At 36.5% G+C, this 19,902-nt stretch overlaps 1 protein-coding gene across 2 annotated transcripts; it reads right to left on the bottom strand.

Moving 5' to 3' along the window:
• Window positions 1-12,438: 12,438 nt before the first annotated feature.
• Window positions 12,439-19,708, bottom strand: LOC142621698 (uncharacterized). Of its 2 annotated transcripts, none has more exons than XM_075795037.1 (8): window positions 19,431-19,708; window positions 16,331-19,278; window positions 16,087-16,245; window positions 15,788-15,967; window positions 15,397-15,591; window positions 13,973-14,071; window positions 13,266-13,895; window positions 12,439-13,059 (listed from the first exon to the last, which is right to left on the bottom strand). In XM_075795037.1, the coding sequence occupies exons 2-8, from the start codon at window positions 19,232-19,234 to the stop codon at window positions 12,706-12,708; spliced, it is 4,521 nt and encodes a 1,506-aa protein (XP_075651152.1). In that variant the 5' UTR covers window positions 19,235-19,278; window positions 19,431-19,708; the 3' UTR covers window positions 12,439-12,705. The 2 variants fall into 2 exon arrangements, with proteins under 2 accessions (XP_075651152.1, XP_075651153.1); XM_075795038.1 differs by having other exon boundaries at window positions 16,331-19,274; window positions 19,431-19,682.
• Window positions 19,709-19,902: the final 194 nt, after the last annotated feature.

Below are 19,902 nucleotides of genomic sequence, written 5' to 3'. Positions count from 1 at the left end.
TAGCTAGTCCTTAGTGTGGCGAAGTTGCTTACGCTAATTCTCCACGTGCCTCTCAGCTCCTTCCAAGGCAGCCTTAACGCTTTTCTTATCCGAGTGGGCTTCGTTCAACTTCACAGTTAGCTCCTTAATTTTCTTGTCAGCCACGTTGAATGCATCCACAGCAGCAATGCACCGACTTTCCTCGTCCATCATAGTCCTGTGAGCGGATCAAACTATTTCCTCGACCCTATGTGTAGCTTGGACGGCCTACTAGAGAAAGGAGCATAAAGTGTAAGAGTAAAAGTGCAAGAGCATAGATATAATTTTAAGTGTAAAAAAGACGGAATAGAAAAAAGTTTTTTCTGGTTGGAAGACTTACCAGGGAGAGATCCTTCTTCAAGGTGAGGAACACTTCGTGATTCCTCATCCCCTTAAGGTCAGCCATGTCGGCAGGTAGCAATAGAGCCTGCTCTATGGCATTGGCAACGTACTCAGCCCTTCCTTACTAGAAGTCCCTTATGGAGGCATCACTGGGGAGGGGGGCTCCATCTAACACCAAGGAAGGGGCCCAAGCTGGGACTTCAACCTGGTGGTCGTCCCTCCTCTCTATGACAGCTCCCTCGCTGGACGATCTTGTATGAATGACCCTGGCTTGTTTGCCCCCTTTTTGCTGCTCAGACTCCTTTGACTGAGCCATCCTTCTCTCCCCTATTACCTCCTTTCTTTTCTGGTCTGTTTTCCTCTTTTTAGCAGCCGAGTCAGTCTAGGAGACCTGGGTAAAGGGGAGGGTTGGAAGCTTTGGTTGGGCTGTCTTCTCAGGGACGTTGCCCCCAACCTGAGACTTTAGCAAGTCATGAAGGCTCGTTCTTGCCCTCCGCTGTAGTCTCATGGCTTCAGGAATGGAAGGATCTTCTTGTGTTTGACTTGTGCCAACGGGAGATTGCTAAAGTCACCGGTGGGAGCCTCCGGGGATTCAGGTCGGTTGAAGACCTCGAAGTCGTCCTCAGAATCAAAAACTTTGACTACTTCTTCTTCCTCTCTGATGGCTGACTGGGAAGGAGTTGCTTCTTCCTCAGCCTAATATAGCGGTAGTGGCTCTACTGCTAGTACACCTTGTAGTGCTGTGTCTAGATTAAAAAAGTCGGGCACAGCAACGTTGATCAAGTGCAAGCGACAGTCTCTCGCCTTGATCATGTACTTGGGCTCTTGGAAGTTGAATGAAAATGGGGTGTAGCCGAGGATCAAATGAGCTGCCCTCAACTGTCCGTTTGTGTGAACGAATACCTCGGCCTTTAGTACTTTGTTGAGGTCAGACTCGTTAACAAGGTTAAAGTTGGGAATGGCCGAATATCTATCTGCAAAATCACCAGGCATAAACATACTATCAGAGAGTAACATATTTAAGAAGAAAATTAAACTTGTAAGCACAAATTGCAAAATTACACACTGGGGGGTTGGTAGAAATAAGGGGTATTGTTAGAATCATAGACCTAGACCTAAAACACCCCATCTGGTGTCCCTTCTCTGGTTGGACAATGAAGCCCACCGTGCCACTCCCCTGAAACAATGAGGAAATCTTTATTCATGCCCTTATTAGACTCAAGGAGACACGATATGAGCCTAACCGTGGATTCTCTAGTTTTTAAATAGTTTCCTTGCCCTAATAATTTGGCAGTTGTAAACCCAATTAACATCGTGATGGGTGAGGTTCAGACCCATCTTCTCGTTAAGGGCATCGACACTGCCAAGAATCCTAAACATATTAGGGGCACACTCGGTAGGGGTTAATCTATGGGCTATTAAGTAATCCCTAGTGACTCTACCCATGGGGATTCTCATTCCTCCCTCTAAGAAGGCAATCATCGGGATTACGACTTCTCCCTCCTGCCTCTGAGCGTACCAATCCCCCTGTTTACAATACCTAATGGAGACTCCCGGGGGGATTCTATATCAAGCTTTAAAGCTCTCTATACCGCCAGCGGAGTCTACCAAAAAAGCAAACCTACCCATAAGTGATAAAGAGTTGAAGGTGAAAAGAAAATAGAGGGAATTAGAAGGCCAAGGAGGAAAGAGTTCTGGGTAAAGAAAAGTAGAAGAAAAAATAAACAAAATTATTTAAATGACTTACACAAGGGAAGAAACTCTCCTCAGACTGGTTCTTGATATTTATGAGTGTAAAAGTAGAGTGAATGAGGTCTTTAAACAGTATTTGTATCACAGAGAGAGAGATAAGCAGGAGAATTCCCGCCCAAGTTCCAAAGAAATCCTCAGCCGTTGAATCTCCATCATGTTGTAGAACGTGGGAGACATGGAGCCGCAGATATTTAATACGAGTGTACCCCGGATGCCGAAGTGTCGTTAGGCACTGGAAAAAGCTTTACGCAGACAGAAGGTGATGTGTGACAAGAGGGGAATAATGATGGTAATATCAAAATCCCTTTCTCTTTTGAGGAACAAGAGAAAGAAGTTGTGAGGGGCTATTGTAGGGATAAAAGGCCCAGGAGAGTATGTTGGGCCGTAGGCCTTGTCCAAAGACACTTAATGGTCCGAGGACATATAGATAATAGGAAAGATGTGAGGGTTAGAACGCCACAAAAAAATTATAGCCGCGAGGGTTATGGAAAATAGTCTGAGGAGGAAGCCTCCTCGACTAAGAAAAGTAGAGGTAAGAAGGATTAGTCTGCCCCTTAAGGGCAACACTTCGAAGGGTTCTCCTAGTAAGGATAAACATCAGGGAAATGTATGACACATGGAAGCTAAGAAATATCTAATGGAAAGCTACTACCACGGCATTGAATGCTCTGCAACTAACCCTCTGGCCGCATTAATGTGGAGGTGATGCTTGAACAGTGATAAGTAGCCTTACAGCTGCTATCAAAGACTTCAAGAAGGTGCTGATGGAACAAGTATCAAAGCCAACAATCTGATCTGTACGTGGAAGGCTGAGATGAAGTAAGGAAGGAGAATATAAAGAAAGAGATCTCCATCACAAGTGGATCAGGAGAGAATTTATAGAAAAACCACTGTACACTCAAGAACTGTGATTGTGTTTAAGTCTAAGAGAAATATATAAGAACTACTATCCTCGGACCTTGCCAATAAGGATTTTCTTTGTATAAACCTGTTTATTTATGCTTTCAAGTATCTTAGAATCTATTGTGATTACAGTCCAACTCATTGGAATTCAGTTGCTAGCTCACCCTCTAATAATTCATTGTTTTGGGCTTTTTGGGCCTGAGTCCACTTCTGAGCTTTGAATTCCAACCTTGCCCCTACAATTAAGATGACTACCACTTTTCAATCTTTCTACTTTTGATAATAAGAGGCATGGTTTTAATTGACTTTTATTCTTATATTTTTCTATCATTTCTACCAAATACGCACGGTGAAAATATATTTGTTGTAATTTTAGCATTTTTTATTAAATTTATGGGTCTTGTTATAAGTGACAAAGTACACTTAAGATAAAATTTTATAATGCAGTCAATTTTTTTTTTAATTTTTTTTTTATAGGAAGTTGAGCAACTTTCAACCTAAAGTCTAATTTTTTTTATTAACTTTTTTTTCCAATGTAGGTGGGACCTCTTTCAAGTGTCCTTAAGAACCTAAAGTAAGACGCCTATTGACAAAAGCCTATAAATATATCACTTGTTAGTCTTTTACTTTTGGATGGAGAATTGTATTGATTGTTAGAGTTATTGTATCTTGTTCATGTTTTACTGCTAGACATGTATTATTTTATTGAAAAATTATTAAATACTTTAGGAGTACCCTAAATGCATACTCCCCCATCTCACATAAATTGTGAATGCCACCATAAATTTAATTAGTAGGATCCACAGTTATGTAAAAAGGAATAATATGCATTTATGACACTCCGAGAATACTTAATAATTACCCTACTTTATTTTAACTTAGTAGTGAATGTATGCATGTCATTCTATCTTGAGTTATTGAGGGATAATTATTGCTAGACATGTTTAATTTGTGTTTGGTTGGAGGTATTTTAGGAATGGTGGAAATTGGAGGAAGGAAAATAGGAAAGAAAACACTATATTCTTTTGTTTGGTAGGAAAGAAAATAGAGTGGAAAAAAATAGGGTTGGGGAAGTTTTTCTCTCCAAGCCCACAAATCTATTTCTCTCCAAAATAGAGAGAAAATTTGAGAGAGACAAAATATAACCAGTCACTTTTTTTATTCTTTCACCATACTAGTTTATAAAACCATGGAAAAACCCAACAAAAAAAAAAATTGAACAAAAATCTAGGAAAAAAATTTTATAATAAAACCACTAACAAGGACCAAACCAAATGCCAATGGAAAAGCCCAGTACAAGATCAATCTCATCTTAGACTAAGACTATCATTACTCCAACACCAACACGATTACGTTTTTAATTCAACAAATATTAAAAAAAAAATCCTCACTACCTCAATGCCTCATAGATTCACAAGTCATTAAACAATTTAAACTAAAACTAAATAAAACCTAAAAACTAAAACAAAATAAGAAACTCACTTAATCTCCCCAGCCATCACCGTCCATCCCTGTTCAGCAACACTAACAACAACCACAACTGAACTCCACAAACTTTATGTTGTAAAATTCTATGTATTTGCATGTTTATTTTATTGTTGTTGTTGTTGTTGTTGTTGTTGTTGTTGTTGTTGTTGTTGTTGTCGTCGTCGTCAATATATAAATTTTTCTTTTTATTAGATTGTGTAATTTATAGTTCTTACGGAACACCCTAAAAAAAATTCATGGAGCCGCCACTGTGCTAGACATGTATTACTTTATTTTGACTTACCAGTGAATGTATGCATGTCATTCTATCTTGGGTTATCGAGGGAGGTTTGATACCTTATCCACATTTTTACAATTTTACTACTAGAACATCCTGTCTTGACGTTCCACTTCATTATTAAATATAGATTGTGGTTTGTAAACCAATTCCTTATTGATGTAATTTTTTTTTTTTCTCTAGATTGTAACTAGGATTTAAAGTAGTGTATTATTCTTTTTTTTAATTGTATTTAGGATCAAAACAATATATTTTTGTTTTTTGGATTATATCTAGGGCCAAACCCATATAAGAATAAATTTTTATACCGCACCACCCTCAATAAATCGTTGAAAAATGAAAACTATTGCTTTGTAGTCGAAGCGGCTCGGTAGCATTGGGGTGGCTGGTTTACATAGAAAGATGTTTACCATTAATGCCAGTAAACTAATTATTGGAATTTACTACTTTAAAAGTTTCATTGTATAAATCAAATATATGAAAATTCATTAAAAAATTATGCTTTTATGTTTTAATGTATAATTTAATCAATTTTTATTAACTATTATGAATGGTTTAATACTAGGCTAGAATTCAATTTAGTCCCTTAATTTACTTCAATTGTCAAACTAATGTATAATGTTTAATCATTTTCATGTTTCACTTTGTAAAATAAGTCAAACCGATCATTTTGTCCAAATTTGCAAGCAATTGATGATGTTAAACAATTTTTTATAAAGAAAATATTCATTAGATGCGCCATTTAATAAATCTCATTGTTTATGAGTGCTAAATTTTTTTAATAAATAATTATATATTAAGGATTAATTTAACCATTAAAATAAAACCTGTTACACGGTTGATTTTTATAAACTTCTTATATTCTCAATTGAAATTATAAGTCGCAATATTTTCATATTAATTTATACTTTTCTTAAGTAGAATCTAACAAACTAGATGTAAGGAAAATAACATAAGATTTTTCATATAAGAGGATGTAAACCCTTGGAGCATTAATAACCAATCAATAAAAAATCTATAAATTATTTGAAACCATATGTTAAGTTACAATATTCCTAAGAATAATACGTAAAGGAGAAAATAATATATTCAAATAACACTCCAATATGATCATAATCTGACTAAGTATATGATAATCTGATTAGACGTACAATAAATGTCCCAAATTTTTTGTATAGATAGAAGATATTTCATTATAGTTTCATTTTGTAATTTAGGTTGATAGATATAGACAATTACTCTTAACGAAAGTTCCCGTGTCTTTTAGGCACTGAAAGATGCCTGATTCAAGTGGGAAGTTTTGATGGTCCAAGTGGGCCAAAACCCAAACCCACCATCACCATGTGCAGCAGCCCATGTACGGAAGAAGATACATGGATTAAATTTAACGGTTAAGATCATTCTACGGAGACCAATTTAGATTCAAAACAGATTTGTCGCACTTACTTCGTACCTGGCTTACATGTGAATCCTCAGTGTCACGAAGGGCCTCAGAACTTTCCCGGATATTGCAGTTTGTAAGTTTCCTCCTCTACCATGCTTAGCCTTTTTTTCTTTTGTTTTTTGGTGCGAAGCAAATATACTTTACCCATGTAATTAGAGTCCAAATTTGGTTAAGATGATGTATAAAACTCATATTTTACATTATCCAATAAGAGATGATCACATGATTTTTTCACTTAAAATTCAATACATCTTACCACACTTAATAGCATTTCAATAAACTCTCAAATCCCAATTGTGATTGAATTTATAGATGGATATTAGAACTGATTGGATGTAGTTGTCCTTATTCTTAAATATATGATAAGATGATATGACATCTTAGAATTAAAGGGTATAAAACCACCACAACCTCTTAGAATTTAGTCTATTTAACTTAACCTCCACCACTCGTCCATAACATTTTTACAACAAATCTTAAGTGGCAGGTTGTTACTGGTTGTTATTGTTGGGGCAAAAAAGTAATCTTAGTGTTAAGTTCAAATTTGAACAAATAATAACTAACCACCAATGATTTGTTGTGAAAATGTTGTAAAAATGTTGTGGATGTAGCACCTCTTTTTTTTTAATAGTTTGATAGTTACAACAATGAGCAAAGAGGGGGATTTAAATCTTGATTTTTCTAAAGAGTAGACAATGCTACTGAACTATAAGGTCATGGCTAGCTACCCCATGGTGCATTGCAGAAGAGTGAAAGCAACATGTCCACTCACTATGCATTCAATTTGTTGGTTTTTTTTGGGGGGGGGGGGGGGGGGGTTGGTGTTTGTCTTGAAGAGCATCTAATCAAGTGTTTAAGTTTATTTTTTAATAAATAAAAAAGGAGTCTTTAGTGTGGACTCGTCGATCCCACGCCACATAACGACAGTTAGTAATATCACGTGTATTATTGGAGTCTTGATGGGGCTATCATCATGGCATAACATATTCATTGAAACGCCACTACTCTAACTACCCAACTTTTACCAAGAATCATGTAAAAAACAATACAAGGACTCTTACTACTAAGCCACACTCCCATGGTGGTAAGGTGTTATAAGGTTTCTAAATTATGTCACACACAACACATCTATGTAATTCCATGAATAGTAACAATACAAGATGGGGTAAAGTGTAGTTTCACTTATTTTCAAAGCAAAATAAGCTAATCCAAACTGACTCTAAATTATATTGACAAATCAAAAGAGTTATGAAAGTTTTTACATATAAACGGGTGATAAGTATATAGAAAAGAAAAATGCTCTTCACTATTTGCCTTGAATAGAGAGTCTATTTCATAGTGAGATATACCTTATCAAGAATCGGGTGATATATATTATGCAACAGTTTTTTAAAATCTCATTTTATTAAGTAATGTTATATGATTTTAATTGACATGGTAATGAGTTCACCTTTATGGCCTGTTTGGATGGAGAGAGAAAGAGGGGAAGTGGAGGGGAGTAGAGTAGTGTTGGCTAAAAATAAGTTAATTTTGTACTAAATTTATTTTACTTTTTTCTACTCCCCTCAATTTCCCTCAATCCAAACGGACTATTAAATTTTTTGAGAATGTTTTAACTTATGGCGTCCACTTCTGATGATAGCTCTTTTATCATTAGACCAAAACATCAATAAATTTTTTGGTGTAGGCGGAGATTGAACCCCAGATCTCTTATTCAATCATCAGAAATTTTACCAGTTGAGTTAACTGAAACCCACGACCATTAAATTTATAAAGAACCTAAGACCATGAAATAGTCTCTATGCCAAGTTTGAATCAATCTCTTTTCCCATATAAGTAAAATTTATTTGGGAAAAAGGGGGAAAAAAAAAAAAAAAACAAAACAAAACCCATATTACACAGAAAGTAGGAGAAACCACAACAAAAAGGAACACAGGTTAAAGCTTAAAAGTCAAGCCTGGTATTTTTGAGGTCTAGTGGGGGGAAAAATAGACAATGGACCAAACAAAAAGAAGGGTGGGGGGACAATGTTTATTTGAATGTCCCTTTGGTCCTCTTAAAATGCACGAGTAGCTATGGGCTGTGGGCTATGGGCACGGGATGAATCCTTTTTCCACTGTTTTCATGATTCATAGAGGTGATCTTTCAATAAAGGCAGGAACGTGAGTCGTCCACTATGTGTGCTTCTTCTTCACGCACCTGAACCCAGGCTGGCTGTCCTCAAATTCCTACAGTGCTTATGTACGATCGTGTGTGCATGTCAACAACTGTCAAGTATTATTATTATTATTGTCTATGCCCATTGATTCTCCCATTTTCATATTTGCTTTTTTATCAAGCTCATACTAACTAATGCGCTTAAAATATTGGTTAACAATCCATTTTATGAAAATTTTGACATCATTTTTATGAGAAATGAAAAAAGCTGTCAAAAAATTAATTGCTTTTCTTTCTTTCCCCATAAAAACTTTCTTTAAATAGATTATTAAATAATGCCCTAAGGGCATTCGTTAGCATTTCCCTTTTATCAATGACTATTTATAACGGAGCATTCAATAAAGGATTTTGTTAATGTGTGCCCTAAGAACACACAATAATTAATCACTTTTAAAAATGTTTTCTTGAGAATTGAAAAAGTATTAAGAGTTTTTTCAATTCTCAAGAAAATGTTTTAAAAAATAAATGGCTTAATGTATGCTTTTAATGTGTGCCCTAAGGGCACATAATAATTAATCATTTTTAAAAATATTTTCTCGAGAATTGAAAAAGTATTGATAGTTTTTTCAATTCTCAAGAAAATATTTTCAAAAATGAAAATATTTCTAAAAATAGATGGCTTAATGTGTGTCTGAAGGGTACACATTAACCATACCCTTTAATAAATGTGAACTTCTCTATCATTTAAAGTCCTAAAACACAAATATTTTCTACTCACGTTAAGCACGTATCGTACTTAAAAGTTTAGAAATCCATGTCTACGAATGGCAAATCTTTTTAAATGATAGCCAGGTAAATTATTGCCCCAAATAAATTTGAGTATAAAATCAAGCATTCAAAGCTGCAAATATGGAAAATGTGAAGCAACATTTTAGGGCAGGTCAATCGAGTAATTTTAAGGTACTCTCGGAGTATGGAGAATGATACTTCTTCCTCTTACATCTTGACATTCATGGTAGGGTCTGCTCATTAAATTTATGGTGGAATTCACCATAAATGTGAGAAAAGGGAGCACCATTTCACTATATTCTGAGACTACCTAAAAATTTTTCAGGTCAATCAGTGGTTTTGTTTAGAACGTAATAATTAATGGAGCTTTTTTCAGACTATTTTCTGACAGTACGTAGTATAATTTATATAGTTGTATTATTTTGACTTGGAGCAACACATGCATGACCAGACTATTCTCTGATAGTACGGAGTCCGATTTGTATAGTTGTTGTATTAATTAGCATTACTTGGAGTCTTGGACTACTTTAATTTCTCTTGTATAAGCCTTGAGGGATAAGGTGGACAAATAGACAATGTTCAAAGTCGGATGGTGATTGGTTCATTGTATCTAAGTTTTCAACAAGTACAAATTTCCTCATCATTGAAACAATGAAACTAAGATGGTTGCCTTGTTAAACATGAATTTTAAACTCGGTTATTTCAGATGAGATGTAAAAAAGATCATTTAGTGATGACACTTTCTTTTCTTTTCTTTTTTTTTTGGCTGGGCTCAGCTCTCTCTTGTTTTATTGTTCAATACGTGACAAGTGACATTTATTTGATTTTTAAATGTCACATATCTTAGATTTTATCTCTTAAATAAAAAATTTGGAAAGATTTTGAGATTTTAATGGGATAGGATCTTATCTTAAACAAGAATAAGAAAATAAAAACAAAAAGTACATGAAATATGACAATTGATGCTCCAAACGAAATAAAGAAGGGGAAATATGTAAATAAAAACAAAAAATACATGCCTTTATGAATAAGTTAATGCACCCTAGAATTTCAGAAGCACAATAATTAAGTGATGAAATTGTGCAAAAGGAAAGAGACAATTGATGAAATTTGAGCACAAGAAGCAAAAGTTGATACGCTTGGCTTTTGTTACCAAATTCTCTTAGCTATTCATTAAGAAAGCATCAATTGGATCCCGCTGCATTAAAAAGTAACAAAAGTTAATTAAAATATGAATTTTTGGACTAAAAGTAGCTCAACTACCCATAAAAAGTATCTCGATTGCATTGAATTTCTTATCCTCAAGACATTCGTTAATTTGACCATTTTATTTAATGAGATTCAATATATTTTTGGACCGCAACTGTCGGCAAGTCCCATTACACTTGAATGGCACCTTCTTTTCAATAGACTTTTACATACTTGGGTTGGAGCCTTGAAGGGTTATGATCCGGTATTAGGAACACATTGACTATGTATGCTATGGTCCATATTATGGAATTTTGAAATGTTAATCATAGTGTCATTGACTAGGGGAAGAAATGAAGTTACAAGGGGTGCAGTGGGTACTTAAATAAGCTATTTTTGTTCCATTTAAACATCCTTCAACAGCGGTTAAGGTAACTTTAGGATTTTTCTGACGACATTTTCAAACTCCATGGCTTTCCAAAAACTCTAGTTTGTGGTCGTGATCCTAGGTTACAAGCAATTTTTGGAATGAATTATGCAGGCTTAATGGAACAAGTTTTAACTTTGGCATTGCCTATCACCCCCTAAAAAACGAGCACTTAAGGTGATTTATAGGAACAACCCCAAAGAATGGACCAAATGGATTTCATAGGCGGAATTTTGTTACAACACTAGTTGCCACTCTACAGTCAAAACCACACCATTTGAGGTGGTTTACAATAGAGAGCGACTATTATTGTGGGATTATCTTCCCAGCACAATTTGGGTTGAAGCTGTAGGGCAAGAGCTTACACAACGAGATCAAAAGTTGCGGGAACTTAAGGAACACATCAAGCACACTCAAGAATGCATGACAAAAATATCTGATGGGAAGCACAGAAAGCATGAATTTGATGTGGGAGAATGAGCTTTCCCCAAGTTTCAACCTTTCAGGCAAGCTTCTGTTGCTCTAAGGAGGAATGCTAAGCTGGTTGCACAATAATATGATCCATTCAAAATTATCCTAAAGCAGCTACTTAAAGACAAGATTTATTAGAGGGAGGAAGTAAAATATTTATTTATTTAAAGAACATTAATTTATAGCGTCTGTTCCAGAATAATTGTTCTTATCATTAAATCAATACCTTAGTTTTTAGTGTAAATAGGTTTGAATCTCAAATCTCTTGCTCCAGAGCAAGAGACTTTACCTATCAATGGAGTTATGATTAGGAATATCTTTGTTTAAGATGAAGGTATTATCTTTTTTTTTTTTGTTTTGTTATTTTTTTATTTTTTGATTTTTTTGTTTTGGATAGGGAAGATATTATCTCTTAGGAATTATCTTAATTATCTTTGTTTTTTGTATGGAGATATTATCGTATGGGATTTGTATCTTATAAAGTATGTATAGTTATCAATATATTGTTGGATTCCTATCCTTGTAAGCATCTTTTGTATTAACAAGAGGGATTTTTTTATAAAATAAAATTAAAAAAAAAATTAAACGATAGTTAACCAGAGGGATTATGATTGAATAAAATTATTGTCATAGTCATTTGCCTCAATATGTCATTTGAAGGCCCAATCCCCTTATGAAAGATAGAAAGAGACCAAAAATTTTCTTGCACATTCCAAATTGTTCAAGAGAATTTTATTTAACAGAGTGCATTTATTCACTTCCTTCACACTATTGGGGCCAATACACCAGTTGATTTTTGGTGTAATCTAGATCCCTTATCCAACAAGGTGCTATACTAATTGCAAATTTGGAATCTAAACTTTATATATATTAAACTAGGTTTTAGCCAAAAACTTCCCCGTGAAAAAGGAAAAATGAATAAAAAAGCAAAGGCAAACGAAATTGCCCTGCACATTTGAGTGATGATAAAGTGATTCCATTTTTTATCCAAGAAAATGGTTCAGATTTTTCATTTTTTGCTTTTATAGTGTGGGCCAAGGGCAACCCCCAGAAGGTTGGCAGCGAATCTATCATTTCGAATATTCTACCACAATAGATTAGCAATCACATCTTACTCCTGCAGCGCTCTCAAAAAGACTGCATTTACAATTGCAATATGAGAGAGAGAGAGAGAGAGAGAGATGCAAACAATGCTAAATCACCATCTTTATTATTATACTAGTGGAAGCAACACTTTGAAAAGTTTCTGTTCTTCATATAAGCAAAATTAATAAGAAATCAAATCTATAATGGGGTGTGTGTAGGAAAAAAACCACTTATAGTAACTAAACAGAACTAGAGGAAAACAACTCCTGGGAAGAACAAAAAGAATTGCTTATATATCTACGGGAATATCTCACCAAATCTCTATAGGATACCTAGTTAATAATAAGATGTATTGATACGTATTCAAAAACCAAACCTTTGAAGACCAAAATTAAACGAGAAGCTGCTGTTCCCCACCAAAAACAAGGCAAAAACAACCATAGCAGCAACAAGGACCCACATCCATGTCTGCATCCTCCTCTTACCGCGGTTGCGAAGAGGTGGAGGAATAGATTTTGCCTTGGCTGGCTTAGTAAATTGCGAGGGTTTTTGAGACCTCTTTGTTACTGTCATGGGCTTTTCTCTAGTTTCAGACTCCTTGGTAGTTTCAGTTGGAGTTTCTAAGCTTTGAGCAATTTCTAGTTCATCGGCACCATCAGTAGCCTCTTCCCCAGATGCCTTCTTTTTTTCCTTCTTCCTTGCTTTTTTCTCCCTTTCCTGCATAAACCACATGCAATGGTGAGTGATACAGAAAGGCAAAGAAGAGAGGCACAACACCCTTTTTTTTAATGAAAAAGTATTTTATTGAAAGAGCACAAAAAAGGATGCAGCCCTAAGAGAGGCATATGCATAATGCACATACAGTTCCAGCATGCTAAAATGCCAATTAAAGTCATGGAATTGGGAACGTCAGTAGAATTTACCTTCTCTTTCTGTTCAGCTTCCTTCTGTGCTCTTAACATAGCCCTGGCTTGGGCCTTTTCCGCATTTCGCTTTTTCCTCTCCAAGGCCTCCTTTGCCTTGTTCTTCTCCTCCAACTTACGTTGCTCCTTCAACTTGGCTGCTTCCTCTTCCCTTCTCAATTCCTCCACCTTTCTGGCCAACTCCTCTTCCTCCTTTGTTAGCTTACTCTCTTCTTCTCTTGCCTCTTCAATTTCATCTCTGCCAGAAACAGTTGCTAAGCCATTCCCCAAAAGATCAGGTTTCACAGGCTTTTTAGATTTAGTTGTCTGATTCTTTTGTTCAATAGTTTTCTCGATGGATTTCTCCTTCACTTTTTCACTTTCCACTTGTACAACCTGTTTTTCTTGTTCAACAGGTTTTTCTTGTTCCACAGCTGACAGCAGGGACACGGAGTTATCCTTGGTCACCCTTGAGTTATCCTTGGTTGCCCTTTCATAAGATACGGTGGGAATTAGAGGTGGCTCCTCGTTTGGACCGAGTGAACGGCCATCCAGAGTCCTCAGTCTCCTCAATGTACTCCTAGTGTTGCACCTGATGTATTGTTTACGGAACTCATCGTTTTTGTTCCATAGTTCCATAATTTTCTCCACCTATAAAGTTGATCTGTAAGTGTTAAACTAAAGCATTTTTGCTAGATAAGAGCAACAAAAGGACTATATGACCTCACCTGGTTAACACATAGTCGTTGCAATTCCTCCTTTTCTCCCTTTGTCACTAAGTTAGCAGCTAAATTATTATCATCCCTGTAACTATAGAAGTACTTGTTCTGCAGATTTAAGGAATAACTATAAGGTCAATCTCTCAGTTCCTGAAATTTGCACAAATTATTTTTTGAACAATTGAATCTGCAAAATTGGTTGAGTGCTAAAAGATAATAATGCTCTCTCTTTTTTTATTAACATTAGATAGATCCCTCCCAGTGGTTAAAACACACTAAGTTTATTACAATTGGTTTTACTAATATTTATTTTTTAAAATTAATTAAAAAAAAGAGAGAACAAAATAACACAAAAAAATAATAAATAAATAGAAAACTACACAAACAAAGTGGTGCAAACTATTGATTAGTTTTGCTACTTAAATCAACCAGCACAGTTGGCACATAATGGGATAAACATTACTCTAAAGTGCGAATAAAAGGAAAACAAAGTAGCATCCACACCTCTTCAGGACTATAAACAACAACTACATTGACACATTACCAGTGCAACATATTTTAGGTGAAAAACACTTCATGCATCATCTTGTTACATAATTATTGAATCTTAATGACTTTGATTGTAAAAAAAATTTCCTATCTGTTCTTCTAGTCAAAAACTGCAGTCTGCACAATTTGGAGTTCCTACAAGTAAATCCATTACAATATTCTGTTCTATCAATCTAATAATTATTAACAACATTTAATGTATACCATCCTACCATAGTTTTATTTTATTTTCTATTTATTTGATAAATAACTGAAATTCATTAAAAAGGTGCAGAAAGGACAACCCTAAAACAAATGAAAGTTTTCACCTTTGAGCACTTGCTTGAGAACCTTAACTGTGCGCGTGTGTGTGAAAAAGAGTGAGACAGAGCATAATCATAACAACCAATAAGATATATTATACCAATCAACTGTTTTTTATTCCTTACAATAAGAGGGGGAAGGGAAATTCAAACCCAGGTTCTCCCCCATGGCCCATGGGGCAGTCAAAGCAGTACCACTAAACCACAAGGTTCTTGGCAATCAACTGATAATTAAAACTAATTGAAGATTTCTTTTAGATTAAGTCAAATTTAATTAATAGTATTGCAGCAATCTTCTTCAATGAGGCAGTAAAAGTTCCAACAAATTATAATACATCAAATGTTTCTACAGCTAAAATCATTGGATGTTCACTTGTGGATTTTAATGCAGCATGGATTCTGCCATGCATTTGCAGAACTTTCTACTCTGTGGTCTGATATCTTTGGTACCAAATAGAAATACTTTATATGTCGTCAAAATCCAGCTAGATATACCCTAAAGGAAACTTCATATAGGAAGATTGCATTTATTACTTGGCCATCAAATAGCAGTAATCCTACACAAATATCAAAACAACACACCTTCTCATACGCTTGTTTCTTCATGCTCTGTAAATGTGCGTATGCTTCTTGACGAATGTCATCTGCAGCTTTAAACTGAGCTTGTAATTCACTAATCTTATCACTTTCATCATTGAATTTCTTTTTTGCAGCTTTAGTGACAGCTTCAGCTTTTAGAACATTTTCTCTGAGTACATCCAGTTCCTTCCTCAGAACCTGTAAATGCTGATAAATCAGATAAGCTATCGAATGCCAATCACTATGAAAGAAGTTACCTAATTGATAATTACAGAACTTGCTTATGAATAACGAACAAAAAGATAAGTATAGAAAATTTAAAATGTGCATAGCTCATGTCACCTGCTAGTTGCATAGATATTAAAAGATAATGATAACAACCAGAAAACAGTACCTTCATGCGTTCTTCAATTTGGTCTTTCTGATCTAAAGCCTGCTGAACATCGTCCTGCCTACCCATATTAGATGAGAGCTGTTCACGAAGTTGTTTCAATTGCCTCATTTCATGAAGATACTTCTTTTCTTCCTTCAGATCTAGGGTTTCATGTTGCATTGCATGTTCCATGTTTCGTATCTGCTTACCAGCCATAAATTGAAAAGGATAAGCATAGTTGCATAAAATGAAACCAACTCAAATGGATCAGACAAATTCCCCATTCAGCTATTTGTGGAAAAAGATAACTGAATGCATACCCTGCCACCAATATCCTCAACAGAGATTGCATTCTTTACTTTGTTAATCATAGACTGAACAGAATCCATCTCCTGGCGTTTGGACCTAAGCAACTCTCGCGCAGTTCTCTCCTCTGCCATGGCAGCATCAAAATTTTCACCGTACTCCTTCCAAGTGACCTAATCATAGCAGCATTGCAACAATCATATAACAGAAACAAAAATCTTACTCTCATAAATATTGTGAAGCAATAACATTCCTTACCCTTTTCATTTGGATTGCAGCTCGAATAGCATCCCGACTTCGAGTCTTCTCTTCAACTTGTATCTGAGCATGTTTGACCTGTTCTTTTAAATTTTCATCATCATATCTAGGGACCCTGATTAAATAATAGAATGGCCTTTTGACCACCTCAGTATTCTGTCCTTCCAAGGCATCAACAGTGGAACCTTCTGGTGAAGTTATTGAGGTTTCATCACCATGAATCCCAGCCATACCCTCAGCTCCTTGAATTGCTGGTTTGTCACCACTATCTGCACTAGTCAACCGATCATCTCCATCTTCAACATGTACAACATCTGGCTCACAGTTTAGTGCAGTTTCACTGACAGTAGCTGAGCCATCCAGAAACTTGGACTCAGATTCAAGGCCATCATCACAAGGCATATCCCTGTTACTTAGCGTGGATGTATTTTCAACTTCAGACTCTGATTTCTCGTCAGCACCTAGACTAGTAGACAAGCCACTTTCATTTTCAACCAAACCATTTATATTGGATTCCACAACGGTAGCAGAAATTGGATGATGCTGGTCATCAGCACAAGCAACGACCATTTCTGAAACTCCAGATTCTATCTTCATGTCATCACTTGGTTGGTCAGATATTTTTTCTTCAGAATCAATGGCAACAGAACCAGTGCCAGTTTCAGACCTTACATTATTATCATGGGAACTTAAAATGCTATAATCAGGGCCATTCTCAGCTTTAATAGTTTCATCAGGACTAGTCTCGGTGTTGATATCTAACTTTGTATCATCAGCTGGACAAGAATCAGGGCCATTCTCAGCTTTAATAGTTTCACTTTCATCAGTGCTAGTCTCAACCTTGATTTCTGATTTTGTATCATCAGCTGGACAAGCATCAGGGCCATTCTCAGCTTTAATAGTTTCATCAGGGCTAACCTCAGTGTTGATTTCTAACTTTGTATCATCATCTGGACAAGAATCAGGGCCATTCTCAGCTTTAATAGTTTCATCGGTGCTAGTCTCCGCCTTGATTTCTGATTTTGTATCATCAGCTGGACAAGAATCAGGGCCATTCTCTGCTTTAACAGTTTCATCAGGGCTAGTCTCGGTGTCGATTTCTAACTTTGTATCATCAGCTGAACAAGAATCAGGGCCATTCTCAGCTTTAATAATTTCATCAGGGCTAGTCTCAGTGTTGATTTCTAACTTGGTATCATCAGGGCTTATGCTTCTGTTTGCATCTAAGTTTCCAATTTCAGCCTCTGGCATATCATCTTCAGCAACACAAGTTGGAATGTTTTCAGTGATTGGAGAAGCCTCATTCTCAGCATCCACTTCTACCGCTGTATCATTATCAGGAGCAGTAGGGAAGCTTTCACCATTTTCAACAGGGACCTTCCCAAACACAACAGGGGAGGGCAAGCATTCCACTTCTTTAGAAGACCCATTTTGTTCTGGTGTGTTTTGGGTAGCACCAACCATATCATTATTAACTAAGTTCTCTGAAATGCTATCTTGATCATGCTCAATGGCCAAGCAATCTCCGCTTTCATCAGGGACAGGGCTATTGACAACTTCTGGTTCTAACGGCTTATTGGCTACTTGACATGAAGCTTTTTCTGAATTTTGCTCTGAATCCACTTCATGTTCCTCCGTGTCTGCTTCAACAGGAATCTCCTTAACATCATCATCCCCACAAACAATCGGGGAGGACAAGATTTCGCAATTTTCAGAAGACCCATTTTGTTCAGCATCAACAGTTTCTGAAGGTTCATCTGCAGTATGATTGGCAGGCAAACCGTCCCCATTATCAACAGGGACAGGAACATTACCAATCTCTGTTTCTAATTCTGTATCAGTCACAACAGTTCTCTGCTTCTGCTCCAACTCTACCCCAGGACCCTCTAGTGCACCTTCTACAGGAACTTCATCGGTCAATTCTGGTCTTTCTTTCTCTGGATCCAAATCAGTTTGACCATTCAAACTCACCATATTCTTAGATTTTTCATTTTCTTTACCATCTGTCACCAAATCATACTCTCTTTCCTCCTCAACATTCTTCACTCCATCATCAAGCTCAATCGCCAGCTCAGATTCAGCAGAATTATTAACTGAAACCTGAGATTCTTCAATTATTTCAACTTCACCAGTCGACTCTAAATTATTATCCTCCCCATCCACTGCCTTCCCATCATCAACCTGCGTGGATTCACATTCACAATCAGCAGCCTCCGAAATGGAAACCATGACTTGAGAATCCTCAGAAGACTCCTCAACCTTTACCTCAATTCTCTCATCAATCTCCCTTACATCCTCAGAAGACTCCTCAACCTTTACCTCCATTCTCTCATCAATCTCCGCCTTCGCGTCTGTCTCAGCCCCTCTTACTTCCTCAGAAGACTCCTCAACCTTTACCTCAATTCTCTCATCAATCTCCGCCTTTGCCTCTGTCTCAGCCCCTCTTACTTCCTCAGAAGACTCCTCAACCTTTACCTCAATTCTCTCATTAATCTCCACTGCCACCGCCTCCGCCTCAGCCTCGCCACGTGGCTCGGATTCCCCAATATCCTCCGTCACATTCTCAACCTTAGATTCACATTTGGAATCCTCCTCCAAAACACCACCACCATAATCAACTCCACCGCCCCCAGTCTCCCTATTCTCCAAACCGACATTCTCGACAATGACCTCACCGCCAAGATCCGACGGCTCAACGTGATCGTCCGAAACCGCGTCGCCTCCGGTTACGAACACGTAGGAGCCGTCTGCATCTTCCTTATTCCAATTCTTCTCGTTCCCATTCCCATTCCCATTCCCATTAATAATGACCCCACTATTGTCTTTGTGAAGATCCTGATAGCTATGCTTTTCCTCAACCTCAGACAACGTGACCTCGCCGTGTACATCCATCTCCGCCGTCATTGATCCGATCACACACTACTTTAACCGCTAATTGTGACTCCTATCTAATTAACAGTAATAAGTTCAAAATTAATTAAATCAAATCAACAATGGCCAACAGATATTCTATCTCAATTTCACTAACCAAATTCACAAAAAAAAAAAACAGAGATTATATAAGAATTGAAGATCAATGAGATAAATAAAAAAAACTTACGGGAAAAACCGAAGCAGAAGATTCAGATCCAACGGCGGAGGAAATGCCGGTGCAGAAATCAACGGATCGATAGCGAGATCAGCGAATCAAACACGCCAATGTGGAGAATTGGAGGCCTGGATCTTAGGGCTCGATGCTGCAGCAATGAGAAACCGAAAATTGAGAATGGAGTTTTAGTGAGAGAAAGAGAGAGAGAGTCTCGAGTCGAAGAAGAAACAGCTGGCGAGAGAGAGTTTCTTTCGTTCCTTCTCTGAAATGTGGCTCTTTGATTTGAACTCAAATACCTCGCTCACGCTTGCCTTTTTTTTTTTTTTCTTTCTTTTTTTTTCTTTTTTTATATTTTGATAAGTTTAAATGGTACAGTAATACTATATCTAGTTTAAAATTTTTGCTAATTTTGTTTTAGCTACTCAGTTGTTTTTGTAAAATCCAAGGGGCTATAACGCCAGCTCATGCTATATTCGTTTGGATC

Source organism: Castanea sativa, chromosome 1 (assembly GCF_040712315.1).
Source record: "Castanea sativa cultivar Marrone di Chiusa Pesio chromosome 1, ASM4071231v1".
Taxonomy (NCBI): domain Eukaryota; kingdom Viridiplantae; phylum Streptophyta; class Magnoliopsida; order Fagales; family Fagaceae; genus Castanea; species Castanea sativa.
This window is presented reverse-complemented; position numbering and strand designations above follow the sequence as displayed.

Bases quoted from the DNA above. Each gene is read 5' to 3' on its own strand.
- LOC142621698 (XM_075795037.1), bottom strand. From the start codon at position 19,234: ATGACGGCGGAGATGGATGTACACGGCGAGGTCACGTTGTCTGAGGTT. The intron at 15,968-16,086 runs GTATGCATTCAG...GCTGGTAAGCAG, and splicing joins TTGAGGATATTGGTGGCAGG to ATACGAAACATGGAACATGC. The intron at 13,060-13,265 runs GTAAATTCTACT...TGGTTTATGCAG, and splicing joins AAGCTGAACAGAAAGAGAAG to GAAAGGGAGAAAAAAGCAAG.